The sequence below is a fragment of the Elgaria multicarinata genome, chromosome 20 (genome assembly GCF_023053635.1).
Source record: "Elgaria multicarinata webbii isolate HBS135686 ecotype San Diego chromosome 20, rElgMul1.1.pri, whole genome shotgun sequence".
Taxonomy (NCBI): domain Eukaryota; kingdom Metazoa; phylum Chordata; class Lepidosauria; order Squamata; family Anguidae; genus Elgaria; species Elgaria multicarinata.
In genome coordinates, this window is record NC_086190.1 from 12,794,231 (window position 1) to 12,813,002 (window position 18,772).

The following is an 18,772-nucleotide window of genomic DNA, read 5'->3' on the forward strand; positions in this document are numbered from 1 at the left end:
CCAGAGAGGTCCGCCTGGCGCCTACACTGTACTCCTTTCGTTGCCAGCTGAAGACCTCAGTATTTTAACACTTAATTTTAACTTAAATTTAAATCTTACTGTTTTAACTCTGTATTTTAATCTTATATCAATTTTGCTGCGTGGTTTTATCCTGGTTGTGCTTTTTATATTGTATTTTGTATTTGTGCTTTTAACTTGTTGGTTGTTTTATTATGGTTTTAACTTTTGTGAACCGCCCAGAGAGCTTCGGCTATTGGGCGGTATAAAAATGTAATAAATAAAATTTGATTGATCTACTGCATATCACTCAGAGATGTACTAATAGGTACAGACTGATTGTTAAACAGCCATGAGTTAGAAATCCTTCCCGGTCTACCGCAAATCATCCAACGATCTATAAGTAGATCCGTTAAAAACAACAACACCTGGTTGTCAGAATCCGTCACCGATTTACCGCAAACAACTAGAGATCTGCTTTCTGCCCGCTCTTGATTCTAAGCTATGCTCTAAGATCTGAGAGATTGCAGCAAAAGCTTGTAGTGGAAAGAGGTGAAAAGCAGGGGGTGGACCCTGAAGGCAAGAGGAACAGAGGAAAGAGAAAGAAAACTCAACCCAGGCAGACATCTGGCAGAAAGTCAACGCGAGGAAAGAACAGCTGGATTTTGTAAATGCCCGAGTAAATTAATACCATACCCTGAAGGATGGTGGGTGGAGTTGTTTTTGATGCTCAGAGCTGTACCAGGCCAGCAAAAACTCAGTAGATTTTTTTTTTTAAAAAAAAACATACATTTGTTACATCAAAAGGGACTTGGCCAGGGAAAGTTCAGACAGTGTGCATGTTATGTAGACGCGGAGCAGTGAAGTGTGGGGCAGAGGAAAGGGGTGATGTGGGAGGGAGGGAGAGAGAGAGAGAAGGCGAGAAGTTAGATACACTTGTAGCTGCGGGCAGGGTTGCTGCATGTCCATGTTTTGTGGGTTGTCAACTGGTGAGCTCATAAGTGTTTTCAAGCGCAGGCAAGGAGGGCGGAAAACATTGAAGAAAGTTTGCTTTCGGGGAGAAAGGAAGAGGCGTCGGAGACATGGAGAAAGTCCCCAAATTCCTCTTGGCTTTCTTGCTGCTCCTGCAAGGTACGTTTTCAAGAGAGGCTTTTTTCCCTCCGCATCGTTTCGTTTTTCTCCGGTTTTCAGCAAAAAAGTGAATTGGCGGAGGAGATTTAACAACGCTTTGGCATGGGGCAGATCTACACCAAGCAGGATTTGGCGGTTTGAAAACGGTTTGAAAACTGTATGTGGGCCCCAACAGTTGTCACTACTGTTATAAACCGATTTAAAGCAGTAGTGTAGATACTTGCCTGGTTAGCTTGGGAAGGGAGTGGGGTGGGGGTCTGTCTCTCTTGAAGGCTGGAACAAGAGCATGTTATGTAAGTTCGGAGCCACTGGGTGATTTATTATTATTATTATTATTATTATTATTATTATTATTAATAATAATAATAATAATAATAATAATAATAATTTTATTTCACATGATTTCTAGTGTGCCTGGAAGGGTGGAACATTTCACCACGCAGCAAGCAAGGTGAAAGGGAACGAGACAAAAATTATTTATTTTATTTATTTATTTTATTACATTTATATACCGCCCCACAGCTGAAGCTCTCTGGGCGGTTTACAACAATTAAAAATAGTAAACATTAAAAGTATACAACAATTTTAAAAAACATAAAAACAGTATAAAAAACAACAGTATCCATTTAAAAACAACAATTCTGGGGTCCATTAAAAACAAACTTAACGTTGTTAAATGCTGTTAAAATGCCTGGGAGAAGAGAAAAGTCTTGACCTGGTGCCTGAAAGATAACAGTGTTGGTGCCAGGCGAGCCTCGTCGGGGAGATCATTCCATAATTGGGGGGCCACCACCGAAAAGGTCTTCTCCCTTGTTGCCATCCTCCGAGCTTCCCTTGGAGTAGGCACTCGGAGGGGGACCTTAGATGTTGAGCGCAGTGTATGGGTAGGTTCATGTCGGGAGAGGCGTTCCATCAGGTATTGTGGTCCCAAGTAATGTTTAATTAAAAGCCGTGATTAGAAATAAAAATGTAAAAAAAACCCACCCTGCAAAAGGCACCAAAAGCCGGTGGGTCTCCTGAGTGTCCCTAAATCCACCAGCTAAATCCACCACCTAAATCCACCAGCCTGCACACTTGCTGTCTTGTTTCGATTGGATTTTACTGTTTGAAAATTTCATAGTTGTTGTAATGTACTCATGGTTTGATTTGTTTTAGAATTGTATATTTATTCTATTTTATTCGTTTGGTTTTATCTGTACGCTGCCCTGAGAGCCCTATGATATAGGGCGGGATGTAAATGTTTTAATAAAATAATAAATAAATAAGAATCCATCAGATGGAAGCTCCATTTTATTATATGGTATCGCTCTAGTGGGTGTTGGTTTGCTTTCGGCTTGGAAGCATCCAGCGAAGGCAAATGTGGTGGACTGGCCTTGTGCAGATGGGTTGAAACAGGACATGTGCTTGTTTTCTGAGGAAGGATGGCAGGCAGAAATCCCACGGGTGAAGCTTTCCCACCGCATCTCTGTGCTTGGGCAAGCTGTACCAGTTGAATTAGAGCGGTACTACAGTGGAACCAGTTACCTAGGGAGGTGGGCTCTCCCACACTAGAGGCCTTCAAGAGGCAGCTGGACAACCATCTGTCAGGGATGCTTTAGGGTGGATTCCTGCATTGAGCAAGGGGTTGGACTTGATGGCCTTGTAGGCCCCTTCCAACTCTACTATTTTATTATTCTTGCTGCTCCATTCGTACACCAATTCCTGCCTATATCTACCCCCTGGAGTTGCTCCTCCTCTTCGTTTCTGGCTGGACATCAGGAAAAACCTCCTGACTGTTAGAGCAGTACGACAATGGAACCAGTTACCTAGGGAGGTTGTGGGCTCTCCCACACTAGAGGCCTTCAAGAGGCAGCTGGACAACCATCTGTCAGGGATGATTTAGGGTGGATTCCTGCATTGAGCAGGGGGTTGGACTCGATGGCCTTGTAGGCCCCTTCCAACTCTACTATTCTATGATTCTAGATTCTATCCATTTCTGGACATCCCGAAGCCGTTAAGGGCTGAGGAACTCTCTCAGTTTCTACCCTGTATAATCTCACTGGGGTGAAAAGAATCGCGCAGGATTTCTCTTGGCTTCTCCTTACGGTGGCCACCTTTTTTTATTGGCTTTGCTCCTGTGCCTTTAACAACACCCCGAAACAAATCTAGCAGGTGTAGCCTTTCCTGGCATGGCAATAAATGTCAAGAAAAGGTTCGTGTGGAAGTCGTCTGCGTGTCGGGTTGCTGTTATGAGCACAGGAGCAGAGGCAGTGAAAAAAGTTGGCAACCGTAGTTTTAAAGTTGCTTGCACCGCCATCCTGAGAGGCAATGTGGTGTACGGAGAGAGCTGGCCAGGAAAACTCCTGCTCTAAGTCCCACTTTTTCTGCCGTGAACTCATTGGGAAAGTCCGCTGTCTAGCCTCAGCTCCACATCTGTGAAATGGAACCATTTACCAAGTATGCCAAACAACCGAGGGAGGTGGAGGCAGTATTATTGCCAAAGTTATTTCGAAAGAAAGGTGAGGGATTGATTAAAACAAGGCAAAGCGTGGCACGCAGAGAGAGGAGTGGATCAAAATGGCCTTCAAAAGAAGGTCTGCTGCAAGTATTGGGCAATAGTATTGGTAGATTAATCAACCTAAGAGTTTAGTTGATTAACTGGTGTGAGCTAATTGTTATTAGTGAGGCCCAATTGTTTTGTATCTGGTGTGTTACTGTCCCTGAGGATGAAAATGGAAATATGACAGATGGCTTTTCCTTTTACCAATGAGAGAGAGCTTTTTTGTTTATTAACATACATGTCCGTCCGTCCCCCGCCGCCCCTGATATGTGGGCATTGTTTTACCCTCAGCTTTACAGAGTCAGATGAGGGATGGAACAGAAACCATTGATTGGCACAGAGCAGCGGGGTGGGGAAATCGCATAACCTTAGCAAGCTTTTGAACTACACCTAGTTCCTCTTCATGAGAATGAAGAATTCTGCATAGCCGGAAAGACTGCTTACAACTCCGCCAAAGGGATCTGAGCAAAGATTTTGTCATATTCTGTCTCTTTCTCTCCTGAGAAACGCAGGCGGTGCCTGGTCCGAGGTCCCCTTGTGCAGCTGTAGGCAGAAAGCAGATCAGGACATACTTAGGTCCGTAGCCAGGAGTGGGCTAAGGGGGATCTGCCCCCCCAATTTTCTCTGCCCCCTACATTTTTTTTTACACACAATTAAAAAACAGTCCTGTTTTTGGGCTTCAAAAGGCCTGCAAACTAGATGAACTGCCTCTTTTCTCCCTGCCCCTTGGAATTTTAGGCTGGCTATGGACCTACTGGCAGATCTTTGGGAGATCTGAAATAGATCTCTAAGGATTTCTGACTCCCAATTGATTAACAGTTGCAGCAGAAAAAAATGATTTCCCCCCCCCCCCCCTGCCCTAAATGAAGAAAGCTCGGAGTGAAAACCAGGAGTAGATTTTCTTTTCCCATGGAAGGACTGAGCTCCGTTGTGCTGAGAATGCTTTCATTCTTAGTATGTGAGTGTTTGTGTACCAGGCTGAAGTTAATGAATCTCAGCGTTCTGGTAAAAATAAGAAAGAAAAGGAAAGTAGATCTTGTAAGCTTGAAGTCTGCCAATGCGGAATTTGAATCCGTCGTAAGTCAAGAAACGCCTTCTGTGCCAAGCTGCAAAGTTGTTTATCTGTTCCTGCTTTTGACTGCAAAATGTTCTGTTTTGGTGTGTGTGTTTAATGAGGTTTGCGAAGGGATGCAAACCAAAGAGACTTGACCTGTGGAAGGAGAGACTCGTGGAAAATTACTGAGAAGTGGGAAACAGCTAGCTTGCTTTTTTTTTTTAAGTGTTTTATTTTAAATATAACAAGCAAACAAACAAACAGAACTATGTTCAATCAACTGGAGCCCAATAGGCTGTTACAGAAGACTTGGTTAATACAATTTTAGAAAAAAGGGAAGAAAGAAAGAAAAAGAATAGTAATACCAAGAGTGCTGTACAAGTGGGGAGCCACCACCGAGGAGGCCCTGTCTCTTGTAGCCTAGCTTCCTTTGGCAGGGGCACCCTAAAGAGGGTATTCGAAGATGACCAAGGGGTCCGAGAAGGTACATGAATGAGGAGACCTGCCGTTAGATACTTTGATACCAAGACTAGGGCCATAGCTAGACCTAAGGTTCATCCCTGGATTGTCCAGGGGTCAAACCTGTTCACCTAGGTGACACACAGGGGATCCAGTGCTCAGGCAGAGGCGAACCCTGGATGATCCCAGGATAAACTTTAGGTCTAGCTATGGCCCAAGTCAACACCAACACTTTGAATGGGGCTTGGAAATGGACCGGAAGCCAGCGCAGCTGACGAAGCGCTGGCATCAGATGATCAAGTTGGCTACTGAACTCGCCAGGTTGTTTGGCCTGGCAACCAACCATACAGTCTAGTCCAGGGTTGGTGGGGGAGGCCAATTGGCACCCCCAAATGTGGGTGAAACATTGCCCTGGAACTCTACTCATTCTTCTTATAGCCCTTCAACTGCGTGAGAACAGAAAAGCCATGTTGTCGTTTTCTGCTATCACCTTTATTACGTTTTTACGGTTTTAAATTCTTCTAAATTTCTAGATTTAAATTTTTCTTTACCCTGGTTGTGCTTTTATGTTGTATTTTATATTATGGTTTTATACTTTGAATGGTTTTAATTTTTGTGAACTGCCCAGAGAGCTTTGGCTAGAAATGCGATAAATAAATAAATAAATAAACAAAATATTGTTTTTTAACGTTTTATTTATTTATTTATTTGAATCATTTGTATCCCGCCCTGTATCACTAGGATCTCAGGTTTAATGTTGTAATCTTTTGAAAACTGCCCAGAGAGCTTTGGCTATGGGATAGTATCAAAATAATAATAATAATAAGAAGAAGAAGAAGCCCCTGCCAAAGGAAGTGAGCCAGGTGGCTACCAGGAGCAGGGCCTTCTCTGCTGTGGCACCCCGGCTGTGGAAAGAGCTCCCTAAGGAGGTTCGCTTGGCACCTACTTTATATGCTTTTAGACGCCAGGTGAAGACCCTTTTATTCTCCCAGCATTTTAACAGTCTATAAATAAATTTTAACTCGGTGTTTTAAATTTGTAATTTTGCATTGCTGCTGTTTTGACCTGGTTGAGCTTTTATATTGTATTTTATAGTATGGTTTTATACTGTTGTTTTATACTTTGAACATTTTTAATTTTTGTGAACCGCCCAGAGAGCTCCGGCTATTGAGCGGTATAGAATTGTAATAAATAAATAAATAAATAAATAAATATAATAATAAAGACCAAGGGTCCATCTAGTTCAGCGTTCTGTCACAACGTGGCCAACCAGCTGTTGACAGAAGACCCACATGAGTGCAACAGCACCGTCACACCCATAATCCCCAGCAACTAGGTGCAGGGGCTCAGTCCTGATGACTTCTGGCTGGTTAATGGGTGAGCAAGGTAAACTGAGTTTTAAAGTGGAGTTTAGAGTATTTAACCCGGGTTCTGCTGTCCCTAAGATATCATTTGCCCAGAGGCTTAGTGAGGGCAGCAGGACAGGCAGAGCGGGGACAATTTCAGCTTCTCATTAGGCCCGTGTTTGCAACTTTAACACAGGAAGGCACTTTCAAGTCACTGAAAATTACTGGCAAGTGGTTACAAAAATGTCACCCATGGTTTCAGTGCCACCACTTGAACGGGATGCGATCTAGGATTTGGGGGGTCTTTACCATGCTCACGAGTAAGCCTGGCCCAATAAAAGAATCCTGAAGCGTGGTTAAATGCTATGCATAGCCTGGGGATCGTGCCGTCCAAAGGAAACAGCACATCTGGTGAGTTTCCTGCTCTTTGGAAGGGCAGCCAAACTTTTTTTGGGATGTATGGAATCCGCAAGCCAAGTCATGTTCTTTACATTAAACCGAAAAGCAGAAAAAAACCACATGTGTTTTCACACATGTGGTGTGAAAAGGACTTAAGTGCAGCTTTCTCTAATTTGGTGCCTTCCAGATGGTTTTTTTTTTTTTGGACTTCAACTCCCATCAGCCCCTGCTCATGGCCAAGAATGATGGGGATTGTAGTCACAAAATCCTGGAGGGCTCCAGGTTAGGGGAAGGCTAGCTCTTGGGTGTTACTCAAAACCGTAATGAGACGCAGCACTCTCGTCAATTAAGGGACGTTTATTAGGTAATTACAAATCGTTGAGTAGCTAATTCTCAGAGTAGCCAATCTGGGTGTCCGTGTGCTTGCCAGAAAAAGAGGTCATTCTTAGGGCACCCCCAGCTCCTGTTCAAATGCCCAATCCTGTCTTAAAGTGCCACAGAGCATTTGTGTAATGTCATAGTGCCTTTGGTCTTCAGGATGCAGAGTTCTAGGATTGACAGGGTTTAGAGTCTTTTTATATGAGGGCGATGTCCAAACTGGTACTGTGATAGAATCATAGAGTTGGAGAGGGCCTTGGCGGCCATCTAGTCCTGGTGTTGTCATGTCTAACCCTACTGCCCCTGTTTTGGGAGAAGATGTTTCAGGTAATCAATCAGAATCAGATTCAGAACTAGAAGACGCAGCGCCAGGCACCAGCCAGCCTGGACCAGTGGGGGAGGAAGCTCTCACGGGCGATTCCCCAGCTGGGAGTCAGCCCTCTCCAGAGCTTTTCTCCTCAAGGCCAAATCCTACACACTCAGTGGAAAGCGAGCATCCCGAAAAGATAGATGATGCTAGGGTCCGTCGGAAGCTCAAACACACGAAGGCGTGAGAAAGTCAGTTCAATTACACCAGAACCTGCCTTCGCACCAGGCGCTCTGAAGTTACAGGCGTTTGGGAAGTGTCTTCCTATTCTTCTTGAGCGGACAATTGTCTTGCTTAGTTTGCATAGTTTTGCCTAGGGGGACGTTTCCAAGAGGTTAGACTCTCTTCAGGTAGAAGAGACGTTTGTTGCTTAATAAAAGCTTTGTCGATTATTTAGCAAGCCTCGTCATTTGCCTCCCATCGAAAGCAGGAGTGTTCTGAGAAACATGACAGGTGTCTCCAACGTGATACCCATGAGCACCAATGTTCCTGTGTGGAAGGCTTGCACCCCACATCTCTGCAGTAGCACTCCAGAACAGGCATGGGGACCGATTCTTAATCAGATGAGGAAGAGGGTGAAGGGATGGTGGATCAGGAGATAGGGCAGGAGATCAGTGGCAGAGAGGAGTCTTCCCAGATGCTGACTAGTTAGGCCTCTTTTAGAGTATTGCATCCAGTTCTGGGCTTCACAATTCAAGGACGCAGACAGGCTGGAGCATGTTCAGAGTAGGGCAACCAGGATGATCAGGGGTCTGGAAACAAAGCTCTATGAAGAGAGACTGAAAGAACTGGGCATGTTTAGCCTGGAGAAGAGAAGATTGAGGGGAGACATGATAGCACTCTTCAAATACTTAAAAGGTTGTCCCACAGAGGAGGGACAGGATCTCTTCTCGATCCTCCCAGAGTGCAGGACACGGAATAACGGGCTCAAGTTACAGGAAGCCCAATTCCGTCTGGACATCAGGAAAAACTTCCTGGCTGTTAGAGCAGTACGACAATGGAATCAGTTACCTAGGGAGGTTGTGGGCTCTCCCACACTAGAGGCCTTCAAGAGGCAGCTGGACAACCCTCTGTCAGGGATGCTTTAGGGTGGATTTCTGCATTGAGCAGGGGGTTGGACTTCATGGCCTTGTAGGCCCCTTCCAACTCTGCTATTCTATGATTCTAGTCACTGGCATCAAAGCCACCCGGAGATCTCTCCATCTGTGGGAATGCAAGAGCTTGTGGTGGAGGAGGAGTCGGGAGTGATGGACCCAAGAATTAGGCATCCGGGTTCTAGTCCCTGCCTCCCAGTCCAACACTTTAGCCACTAAGCGGTTCTCACAACCCCAGGCTGCAAATCAGAGGCCTCCATCAAGGCTGCATCTTATAGCTGTAGCTGATAGGAAGTGCCATCCTCCTTCAGCCCGCAATCGGATGGGAACCAGGCAGAGCTAAAGCTGCCAAGCCCACGACTGGACAATTAATGAAGCCACGTTTTGCTGCCATGCATACTGGGGAAAGTTCCTCAGCCTGTTTGGCTATCCAGCCTATGTGATGTCCAAACCTGGATACTATAGTTGAATTGTGGGTTAATGAAACCTTGGTTTGCTGCCGTTGCGTGAGAAACCAGGTCGCAGGGTTTATCATAGCCCATTTCAGGGGCTCGAATGCTAGGTGAAATACAAGCCAGTAACAATGGCAGGATAAATTAGGCAAGCGGAGGAAACCGTGCAGCGTCGAAGGCTCTGTGAGGCAGGCAGGCATAACATTCTTCCACTGTGCTGCGTTTCCATCTGCATTCCATCCATGCTTTCCTGTCATGGCCTGTCGGTTGGCGCCATTTTGGCAACAGCAAGGCTGCAATTTCAGCCTCCACGGAGCGGTAATTTAGGACGGGAACGGAGATATTCGCCAGGGCTGTCTTTTGAGCTCCGGGACCACAAATGATAGAGCAGAGGACAAAGGCTCCTCGCAGATGGCTTTCTCGCTTTCAAAATGTCTGCTGTGGGAGGCGCTCCGGCAGCAAAACATGGGAGGCCGGGCCTTCGTTAGGACGGTGATTCCCAGAGGGAGAGAACAGCGTCAGCATGTCATGGGAAGTACATGAAATAACAAGGGAGACCTGCGGGAAATGGTTGCGGTGTGGAGTGCTATCATTCACGGTTCCAGCCAGCCATACTCTATTAGGGTACTCCATTCCGTACCCTGTTCCTCCCTCCCTTCCTCAGCCTGCTGTTAGCTTCCTCTCATGGCTGGAATAGCGGCAATTTGGCTTGGAGAATGAATTCGGTATTTTTGTATCGCGGGGATGTCGAACCCCTTTCAGCTCAAGGGACTAATTCATTTTCAGAGAATGTCTGGGAGGGGGCATTCTGGTAGTGGGTGGAGCAAAGACAAAGGGGTGGTGCCTAGGGTGACCCTATGGAAAGGAGGACCGGGCTCCTGTATATTTAACACTTGGACAGAAAAGGGAATTTCAGCAGGTGTCATTTGTATGCAGGGAGCACCTGGTGGAATTCCGTCTCCACCACTAATAATAATAATAATAATAATAATAATAATAATAATAATAATAATTTTATTTGTTACCCGCCTCTCCCTCTGGATCGAGGCAGGGTACAACACAAATGCAAACACCATAAAATACATATAACTTATTAAAACATTTAAAACTAATACATTATTAAAAGCAGCACATGATTAAAAAGGCATCTTACAATTCAACTGGGTAGGCCTGCCGGAAGAGATCAGTCTTTATGGTTTTCTTAAAGCTGCAGGAGCCCTGCCTAGTGTGACCAGAGACAAAAGAGGGCAGGGCTCCTGCAGCTTTAACTGTTGTGATGAAGAGGGAATTTCACCAGGTGCTGCCTGCATACAAATGACACCTGCTGGTCTCTGTCCTTGACTCTAGCAGGGCTCTTTGGGGATGAATAAATATTCTTTTTAAGTGGCTCACTGGATTAATTATGTCAGATTCCTGGGAGAAATTAAATATTGTCCCTAATATTTTCTTCTTTTTTCCTTTTCAGAGTCTGTTGTTCATCCTTATACAGGTAATTAATAATGAAACCATAATAACAACACAGATCAAGTATCCAAAGCTGGTTGCATGTAAATCCTTTCAGCGGCCCCTTGATGAAGGCCACAAGGTAGATACGGATCTACTGGCAGATCTCTGGCTGATCTCCAGACGGTTGGCAAAGATTTCTGACTCCCAACAATTTGCCTCAGGCAGCAAAATGTCTTGGGACGGCCCTGCTGGCAAAGCACTGCTCAGTTCTGTGCAGAGTGTCTAAAGTGTAAATGCCTTTAAATATCCTCTTATCTCCAATTATGGAATGGAGATAAAAGCAGTAGCATCTTGTGGGCCACATGGTTCCCCATCCCCGCCCAACGGGATCTCAGTCACGGATAGACAATCCGACATGGCTTTTCTCTCCCTCTGTATCGCAGTCCCGGCAGATGCTTCCAATCTCGAGAGCGTGGTGATGTCCGTGTTGAACGTCACCGCCAAGGCGGGCTCCCGGACCGTCCTCTCTTGCAAGAGCTACCGCATGGTGTGGACGCAAGACCGCCTGAACGACCGCCAACGCGTGGTCCATTGGGACATCTACAGAAGCCAGCAGGGTGCTGAGAGGCTGTGCGACATGTACTCGGCTGGGGAGCAGCGGGTCTACAGCTCATACAACGAAGGGCGAATCGCCATGTCAGAAAACGCCTTCGTGGAGGGCAACTTCTCATTGGTGGTCAAAGGTACAGAGGATCTCTACCCACAAGCGCACACGTAATTTCTGCTTAAAGAAACGAATCAATGGGACTGTATTCATCGGTTTACATTTTTTAAATTATCCAATCAATCAATCTTTATTTACAGTCAACAGACCATTATTATAGCATATAGGTACACAGGCGTTAACAAAAATATGTGATGGTAAAAAGAAAGGGTACAAAATCTGTACAATTTTGCTTATCAGTAGGTTTAAAATAATGATCAGACATCCATGAGTGCTTTAATGAGAATAACCAGATTCAAAAAATTGGCCACTTGTTCAGTAATAGGCTTATTTATTTATTTATTACATTTCTATACCGCCCAATAGCCGGAGCTCTCTGGGCGGTTCAGAAGTAAAATAATCATAGAATCATAGAATCATAGAATAGCAGAGTTGGAAGGGGCCTACAAGGCCATCGAGTCCAACCCCCTGCTCAATGCAGGAATCCACCCTAAAGCATCCCTGACAGATGGTTGTCCAGCTGCCTCTTGAAGGCCTCTAGTGTGGGAGAGCCCACAACCTCACCAGGCAACTGATTCCATTGTCGTACTGCTCTAACAGTCAGGAAGTTTTTCCTGATGTCCAGCTGGAATCTGGCTTCCTTTAAGTTGAGCCCGTTATTCCGTGTCCTGCACTCTGGGAGGATCGAGAAGAGATCCTGGCCCTCTTCTGTGTGACAACCTTTTAAGTATTTGAAGAGTGCTGTCATGTCTCCCCTCAATCTTCTCTTCTCCAGGCTAAACATGCCCAGTTCTTTCAGTCTCTCCTCATAGGGCTTTGTTTCCAGACCCCTGATCATCCTGGTTGCCCTCCTCTGAACACGCTCCAGCTTGTCTGCGTCCTTCTTGAATTGTGGAGCCCGGAACTGGACACAATACTTAATCATAAGAGTGATCCCACCTGGGAGATCAATTTGGTGCATAACCACACATCTGCGGGCCTTCTCTGTAGTGGCCCCACAACTTTGGAATGAGTCACCATCGGAGGTCCACTATGTCCCATCATTGCAGGCTTTGAAGAAGGCCTTGAAAACATTTTACTCCGGCCTTTTCTCCTCACAGGATTCATTCTATTGTTGTTTTTATTGCTGGTTTGGTTATTGGTTTTATTGCTATCTTTGTTGGTTTTATTGCTGTTTTTATAGCATTCCTGCTGTTTTTTTTATTGTGTTTTTATCGCTCTTTATTTCATACTAGTTTCTTCTGTTTGCTGCATGCCGCTTTGGGAGAGCTTCTGCCCTGAAAGGTGGCCAAGAAATATTTTAAATAAATGAATGTCATCATTTATTTATTTATTTCATTTATATGCCACCATTTTTCCCTCCAAGGAAACCAAGGTGGCGTACGTAATAATCCTCTTCTCCATTTTATCCTCACAATAACAACCCTGTGAGGTGGGTTGGGCTGAGAGTCCGTGACTGGCCCAAAGTCACCCAGTGGGTTTCCATGGCTGAATGGGGACTAGAACCTGGATCTCCCGACTCCCAGTCCAACACCTTACACCACATTGGCTCACACTGGCTCGCAGTATTATTTAATACCGTATTTCTTCGATTCTAAGACACACTTTTTTCCCCATATAAACATCTCTAAAAACGGGGTGCATCTTAGAATCGTGGGTGCGTTTATTATTTCTTAGAATCAAAGCTTTTTTTCTGTTGGTGGTACTGAAATTAGTGTGCATCTTATAATCGGTGGTGTCTTAGAATCAAAGAAATACAGTAATAAATTGAACTAGAGGACACCCAGGGTTCCTTCTAACTCTACAAGTTCAAGACTCTATTATCTGGATGATAATGGCCTCTCTCTTTCATCTTATCAAGACATTGCTGAAAGCGACGAAGGCGTTTACTCCTGCAACCTCCACCACCATTATTGCCACCTGTACGAAAGAGTGCAAATTCAACTTGACGTCACCAAAAGAGGTAAACGTTTTGCCAAAGGAGCCGTGGCGGGAGAGGAACAGGAGGATGGATATTTTGCGATCTTTTGTCATGGGTTTATTTCTGATTTTCCTCTCCCTCCCTCCCCTCATATGTTTCTCTTTTGTAAATTCGCGCAGTCCTGTTCCAGGATCTGCCGTTCTCTGGCGTGGTGCAGAGCATAATGAAAGGCCAGGGAGCTATAATTAAGATGTTTGTGGCCTCTGGAGCATTTCCTGTCACGGGGCTGCAGAGAAGGCTGAGAAGAAACAGACGGTGTTTTGGTGTGGAAAATGAGGAATTTGAGGGCTCTGGGTGCTGTTGGACTCCATCTCCTATCAGCCTCAGCCACTATGGACAGTGGTTAGGAATGCTGGAATAGGGTGACCATATTTGGGAAGCCAAAAAAGAGGACACCCAGTGGGGGTGGGTGGGAAAGAATGCTTTCTGGGGCCTCTGGAAAATGTCTCATTCCACCCCCCCCACAACCATGTGAATGGAGGCCTTAAAGGAGGGGAAAGCATATAATTCCTACCCCTCCCACTACTGCTAAAATCGGGGCCTTTTCTGTAATGTCTGATAATGATACACTTTCCCCTTTAAGGCCCTGACTGGAGTAGTGGGGGGAATGATGCACTTATGGAAAATGTGTGAAACGCCCCCCCCCATGCTAATGGCAGCCTTAAAGGGGAAAGTGTGACATTCCCGGACATTATAGAAAATTACAGAAAATCCGCCCTGACACCCACGTTAGAACAAAAACCCGGACAAATCCAGGGAAATCCTGACAGTTGGTCACCCTAGCTGGGAACATCCCCTGCCTAAAAGCCTGCAGAGCCACTGCTGATCTGTGTGAAGAACAGGGGTGTTGAACCTCAGGCCCGTGGGCCAAATCCGGCCCACCTACGGACAACATGCAGCCCTCGGGGTTCCCATAATGGCCACACCCATTTCCCCTGACTGTCCTACATTCGGCAGTTCCCCAGCTTTTGCGTGGTCTTTTTATTTTTCTTTCTGAAAGGTTGAAATGCCTCTCCTTAGCGCTAAGCGCTTTAAGCTAAAACGTCCTAAAATTGAATTTTTGATCCCGCCCCTTTTGCCTTTCACCCCGCCCACTACTAGAATGCACCTCTCTGCCTCCTCCCACCCCCAGAACTTCTCCAAAATTGAACTCATAGTGATTCACCGTGCCGGTAAAGTGTTGATCCAATTTGTACACTCATGTCATTCTTTTGTGCTAAGCAAGGAGATGGCCCCTCTCCTGGTTCTTGTCTAGCGTGGGAGTTGATGATGGCGACCGACAGATATTTGCTTCATCGGCCGTTTGGTTTTGGCTGCTGCTTATGTCTCAAGCTGTTTGGGAATGTACCTTGAGTCATATCCATCCGAACACATGTCTTTGCCCACAGAGTGTGAGTGAGGAGAGCTGGGAAGCCACAGGTTTTGGGATTTGGATTTTGCTTGAAGCGCATCAGTGTTGCTCTGAATTGTCTATGTGCTTATTTTTGAAGACTCCCTAATGCCTTTTCAACCTTTACATTGGTTAATTAACCATATTACATCAACCACACTAAGAAGTGTGGAATCCCCTTTCGCCCAAGCCCCAATCATTGGCTGGTTTCCCAACTATTGTGGAGTTTCCACGCTCATTTTGAAAGTGTGAAATGCCTCTCCTAAGACTAAGTTACTGGTAGTAACTAAGCCGTTCCACATGAAGCTCTAACTGTGTGCTCATAATTGCTCACTCACAGTAGTTCCTGGCCCTTTACACTACATTGTCATCCTTCAGGTCCTCTCCCGTGCTTTGCAACTGTTAAAATGGGATTTTTTTTCCTAATGAGGAAAGTGTGGTATTATTTAGAAATGGGGGAATGAGTAGGGTGACCATATGAAAAGGAGGACAGGGCTCCTGTATCTTTAACAGTTGTATTGAAAAGGGAATTTCTTCAGGTGTCATTTGTATATATGGAGAACCTGGTGAAATTCCCTCTTCATCACAGTAGTCAAAGCTGCAGGTGCCCTGCCCTCTTTTAAAACTGGTCACTCTAGTATAGCTCCGGCAGCTTTAACTGTTGTGATGAAGAAGGAATTTCACCAGGTTCTTCATATATACAAATGACACCTGCAGAAATGCCCTTTTCTATGCAACTGTTAAAGATACAGGAGCCCAGTCCTTCTTTTCATATGGTCACCCTAGGAATGAGAGTCTCATGAAGTTGTGTGATTCTGCTATAACACAGCGGCATCTAGTGATTGTTTAATGAAACCTCTCTGGAAAAAAAATGCTCATGTAAAGGAGCTGATCTTAATCCCACAAAGAATCTGGAAGCAGATGCCCCGGTCAAGGTGTAAAGCCTCATGTGAGCTTTAAGCTAAAATATGCTGGTATTTCAAATATATACCATGTTTTTTTTTAGTTTGGAACCAAATAGTACATTTTTGGAGGATAGTAAAAGCTGAAAATTATGAAAACTGTAGGCGATTAACTCTCTTTGGACCCATTGATATACATATTTGGGGGGATACATTAAAATATAGTCCCCACTGATATGGAAATTACTATTCACTTACTGATGGCTGTCCATATGGCGATAAGCTATAGGTAGAAGATTGGTGTATAAGAGATTGGGATATAGCCTTAATGATGAAATTAATATAAGTACAGTCAGAGACAGACAATTAGTAAAAAAAAATTAATAGAAAAATGTAGTCTCTAATTTTATTTTATATATATATTTCATTTATATCCCACCTTTTTTCCTCCAAGGAACCAAAGGGGGTGTACATAAACCTCCTCCTCTCCATTTTATCCTCACAACAACAACCCTGTGAGGTAGGTTGGGCTGAGAGTCTGTGACTGGCCCAAAGTCACCCAGTGGGCTTCCTTGGCCGAGTGGGGACTAGAACTTGGATCTCCCAACTCTCAGCCCAACGCCTTAGCCACTTCACCACACTGGCTCAATTTATTATTGAATAATAAATTGAACTAGAGGACACCTAGGTCCCTTCTAACTCTACAAGTTCAAGACTCTATGATCTGGATGACAATGGCCTCCCTCCCTCCCTCTCTCTCTCTCTCTCTCTCTCTCTCATCTTATCAAGACATTGCTGAGAGCGACGAAGGCATTTTCTCAAGGGGGCGTACATAAACCCCCTCCTCTCCGTCCTATCCTCACAACAACAACCCTGTGAGGTGGGTCCGGCTGAGAGTCTGTGACTGGTCCAAAGTCACCCAGTGAGTTTCCATGGCCGAGTGAGGACTAGAACCTGGATCTCCCGACTCCCAGTCCGACACTCTAGCCACTACGTTACACTGGCTCTACACCACATCGGAACGATAAAGTTCACGATTCAGTATAACCTTATTTATTTATTTATTTTAAAAAATGCTGGTATTTTTGTTCCTTGCCACTTTTGCCTTTGGCCTCACTGCACTGCTGAAATGCAGCCCTTGAAAACTTCTTCAAAATGGCCCTCCGGCCGAAAGACGTCCTGCCTGGCAGAGATTGCTTCGAACCTCTCAGTGGCGGAGGGAACGGGGGCCTGTGAAACGGACCCTCTTGAACCCGACGGAAATTTATCTGATTCTCTTGTGTGTGTTTTCCACAGCCAAAGTGGCGCAGAGATATTGGGATGGGGAGAAAATTGTGATTGTGGCCCTGAAAGGAAGCACCGTGCTCCTCCCCTGTATCAACCGGAACCAAGTTTGGACTGAGAGACATGATGAAGAAGATCAGCAAGTGGTACACTGGGACCGGCAGCCGCCGGGTGTGCCTCACGACCGGGCGGACCGTCTCATTGACCTGTATGCCTCCGGAGAGGGCCGCTCCTATGGACCTCTCTTCATCCGGCAAAAGATGAATATCACTGAGAAGGCTTTTGACTTGGGTGACTTCTCCTTGAAGATATCTGCGTTGGAGGTTGCCGACGAAGGCATCTATTCCTGCCACCTCCACCACCACTACTGTGGCCTTCATGAACGCAGGATCTTCAAGGTCACTGTCGTGGAGCCGGAACCAGAGAAGAAGGTTGTGCTGAACCTCACCCGCCACAACCCACCCCCGGCAGGTAGGGAACTCCGACGGGAATGGAATAAAACGATATAAATGTGGTCCCTCATCAAAGGAGGCTTTTTTATGGTGAGAAAATAGTTGACAAGCTCACCTGTGATTTTCCCCTCATGAAAGATAAGGAACTTTGTTAGAGCGGTACGACAATGGAAATGGTTTCTCAAAGCTAGAAAGCCCCACGCCCTTTCCACTTTTACTCCATTGCGTGTTTTCCATCTCTGGAATAAGAAATTACTTTTCAATCTGTTTTTTATCTTTTTAATTTTCTTTTCCCCTTCATTTTTGGCTGTTAAAAGAACCCTGCCCCAACTTAATCATCGCACGGAGAAATGAAACCAGCAATTTTAATCGTTAAAAAAGAAAAGAACCCCACAAAAACCTGCCAGCCATAGCTCTGTGTTTATTAGCATTCTAAAATATTTAGCACGCTTTTAATATTTATTGGCTGCTTAACGTCGAACCTGAAGGTGGTGCGATAGATTTTTAGATGGGCCTATGTTGCTCGGTTGAGGAATAAACCTTCTGGAGTTATGAAGAACAGAAACGGGGCGGTAGGAGTCGAAAGGTTTGCTACTGATGGAGAAACCTCAGATGCCTTACGATAGTCCTCCCAGATGTGTCGAACACACACGACCATCACGATGATGGTGGTGGTTCAGCACATCTGGATGACACCAGAGGGTTGTCTATACAATTGTTACATCTGGGGTGTGGGCGGCAGGGAGCTAGGCTGGGCCACCAGTACCCAGAGGAGTAACCAACAAGGTGTAGCAGAGGCAGAGGCGAAGCGAAGTCCAAAGGCAGTCCAGAAGTCAGGAACCAACAAGGCATAGCAGAGGCAAAGTGAAGCGAAGTCCAAAGGCAGTCCAGAAGTCAGGAACCAACACCATCAGGAACGGGTGTAGCGGTTCACGGGGAGCGGAGCCAAGCAGCACAGGAACAGTGTTGCTATGGCGAGGGTTGAGAGAGAAGTGCAGTGTTTAAATAGCTCTTACCCTGGCCCCACCCAGCTGGACTCCAATCACACCCCCTGCGTGTAGTTAGTCAGGGGCCTGAGGCTTGCAAACACCCCAGCAGGACAGGTCCTGACCGAAGACCTGGGTCCTGCAAGTACTCAGTACAGCATAGATCCTGACAACAACTTACTAAACCCATCGTGGCTGCACAGTAGCGCTGCGTTGTTCATATGATGCAGCCACCAACGTGCAGCCTTGTTGGGCTTTTACTGCGCTTTCCCGCGATGTTGTTTTACTGTGATTTTTTTGTGGTTGCTCTGAAGTCGCCACATTGCTTCTCTGTCCGATGGTGGCGGTGGCCTCAGTTCGGGTTAAGCCCATTGAGCATTGCTGGGAGCAG

At 45.6% G+C, this 18,772-nt stretch overlaps 1 protein-coding gene across 1 annotated transcript in view; it reads left to right on the forward strand.

Annotated features, from left to right (window-relative positions):
- The first annotated feature begins 943 nt into the window (after positions 1-943).
- Positions 944-18,772, forward strand: part of MXRA8 (matrix remodeling associated 8) — a 29,524-nt gene continuing 11,695 nt past the window's right edge. The window contains exons 1-5 of the mRNA XM_063145055.1: positions 944-1,128; positions 10,682-10,705; positions 11,106-11,405; positions 13,248-13,349; positions 16,956-17,414. Of these exons, the coding sequence (XP_063001125.1) occupies positions 1,080-1,128; positions 10,682-10,705; positions 11,106-11,405; positions 13,248-13,349; positions 16,956-17,414 (934 nt within the window). The 5' untranslated portion in view covers positions 944-1,079. The remainder of the gene's footprint in view (positions 1,129-10,681; positions 10,706-11,105; positions 11,406-13,247; positions 13,350-16,955; positions 17,415-18,772) is intronic.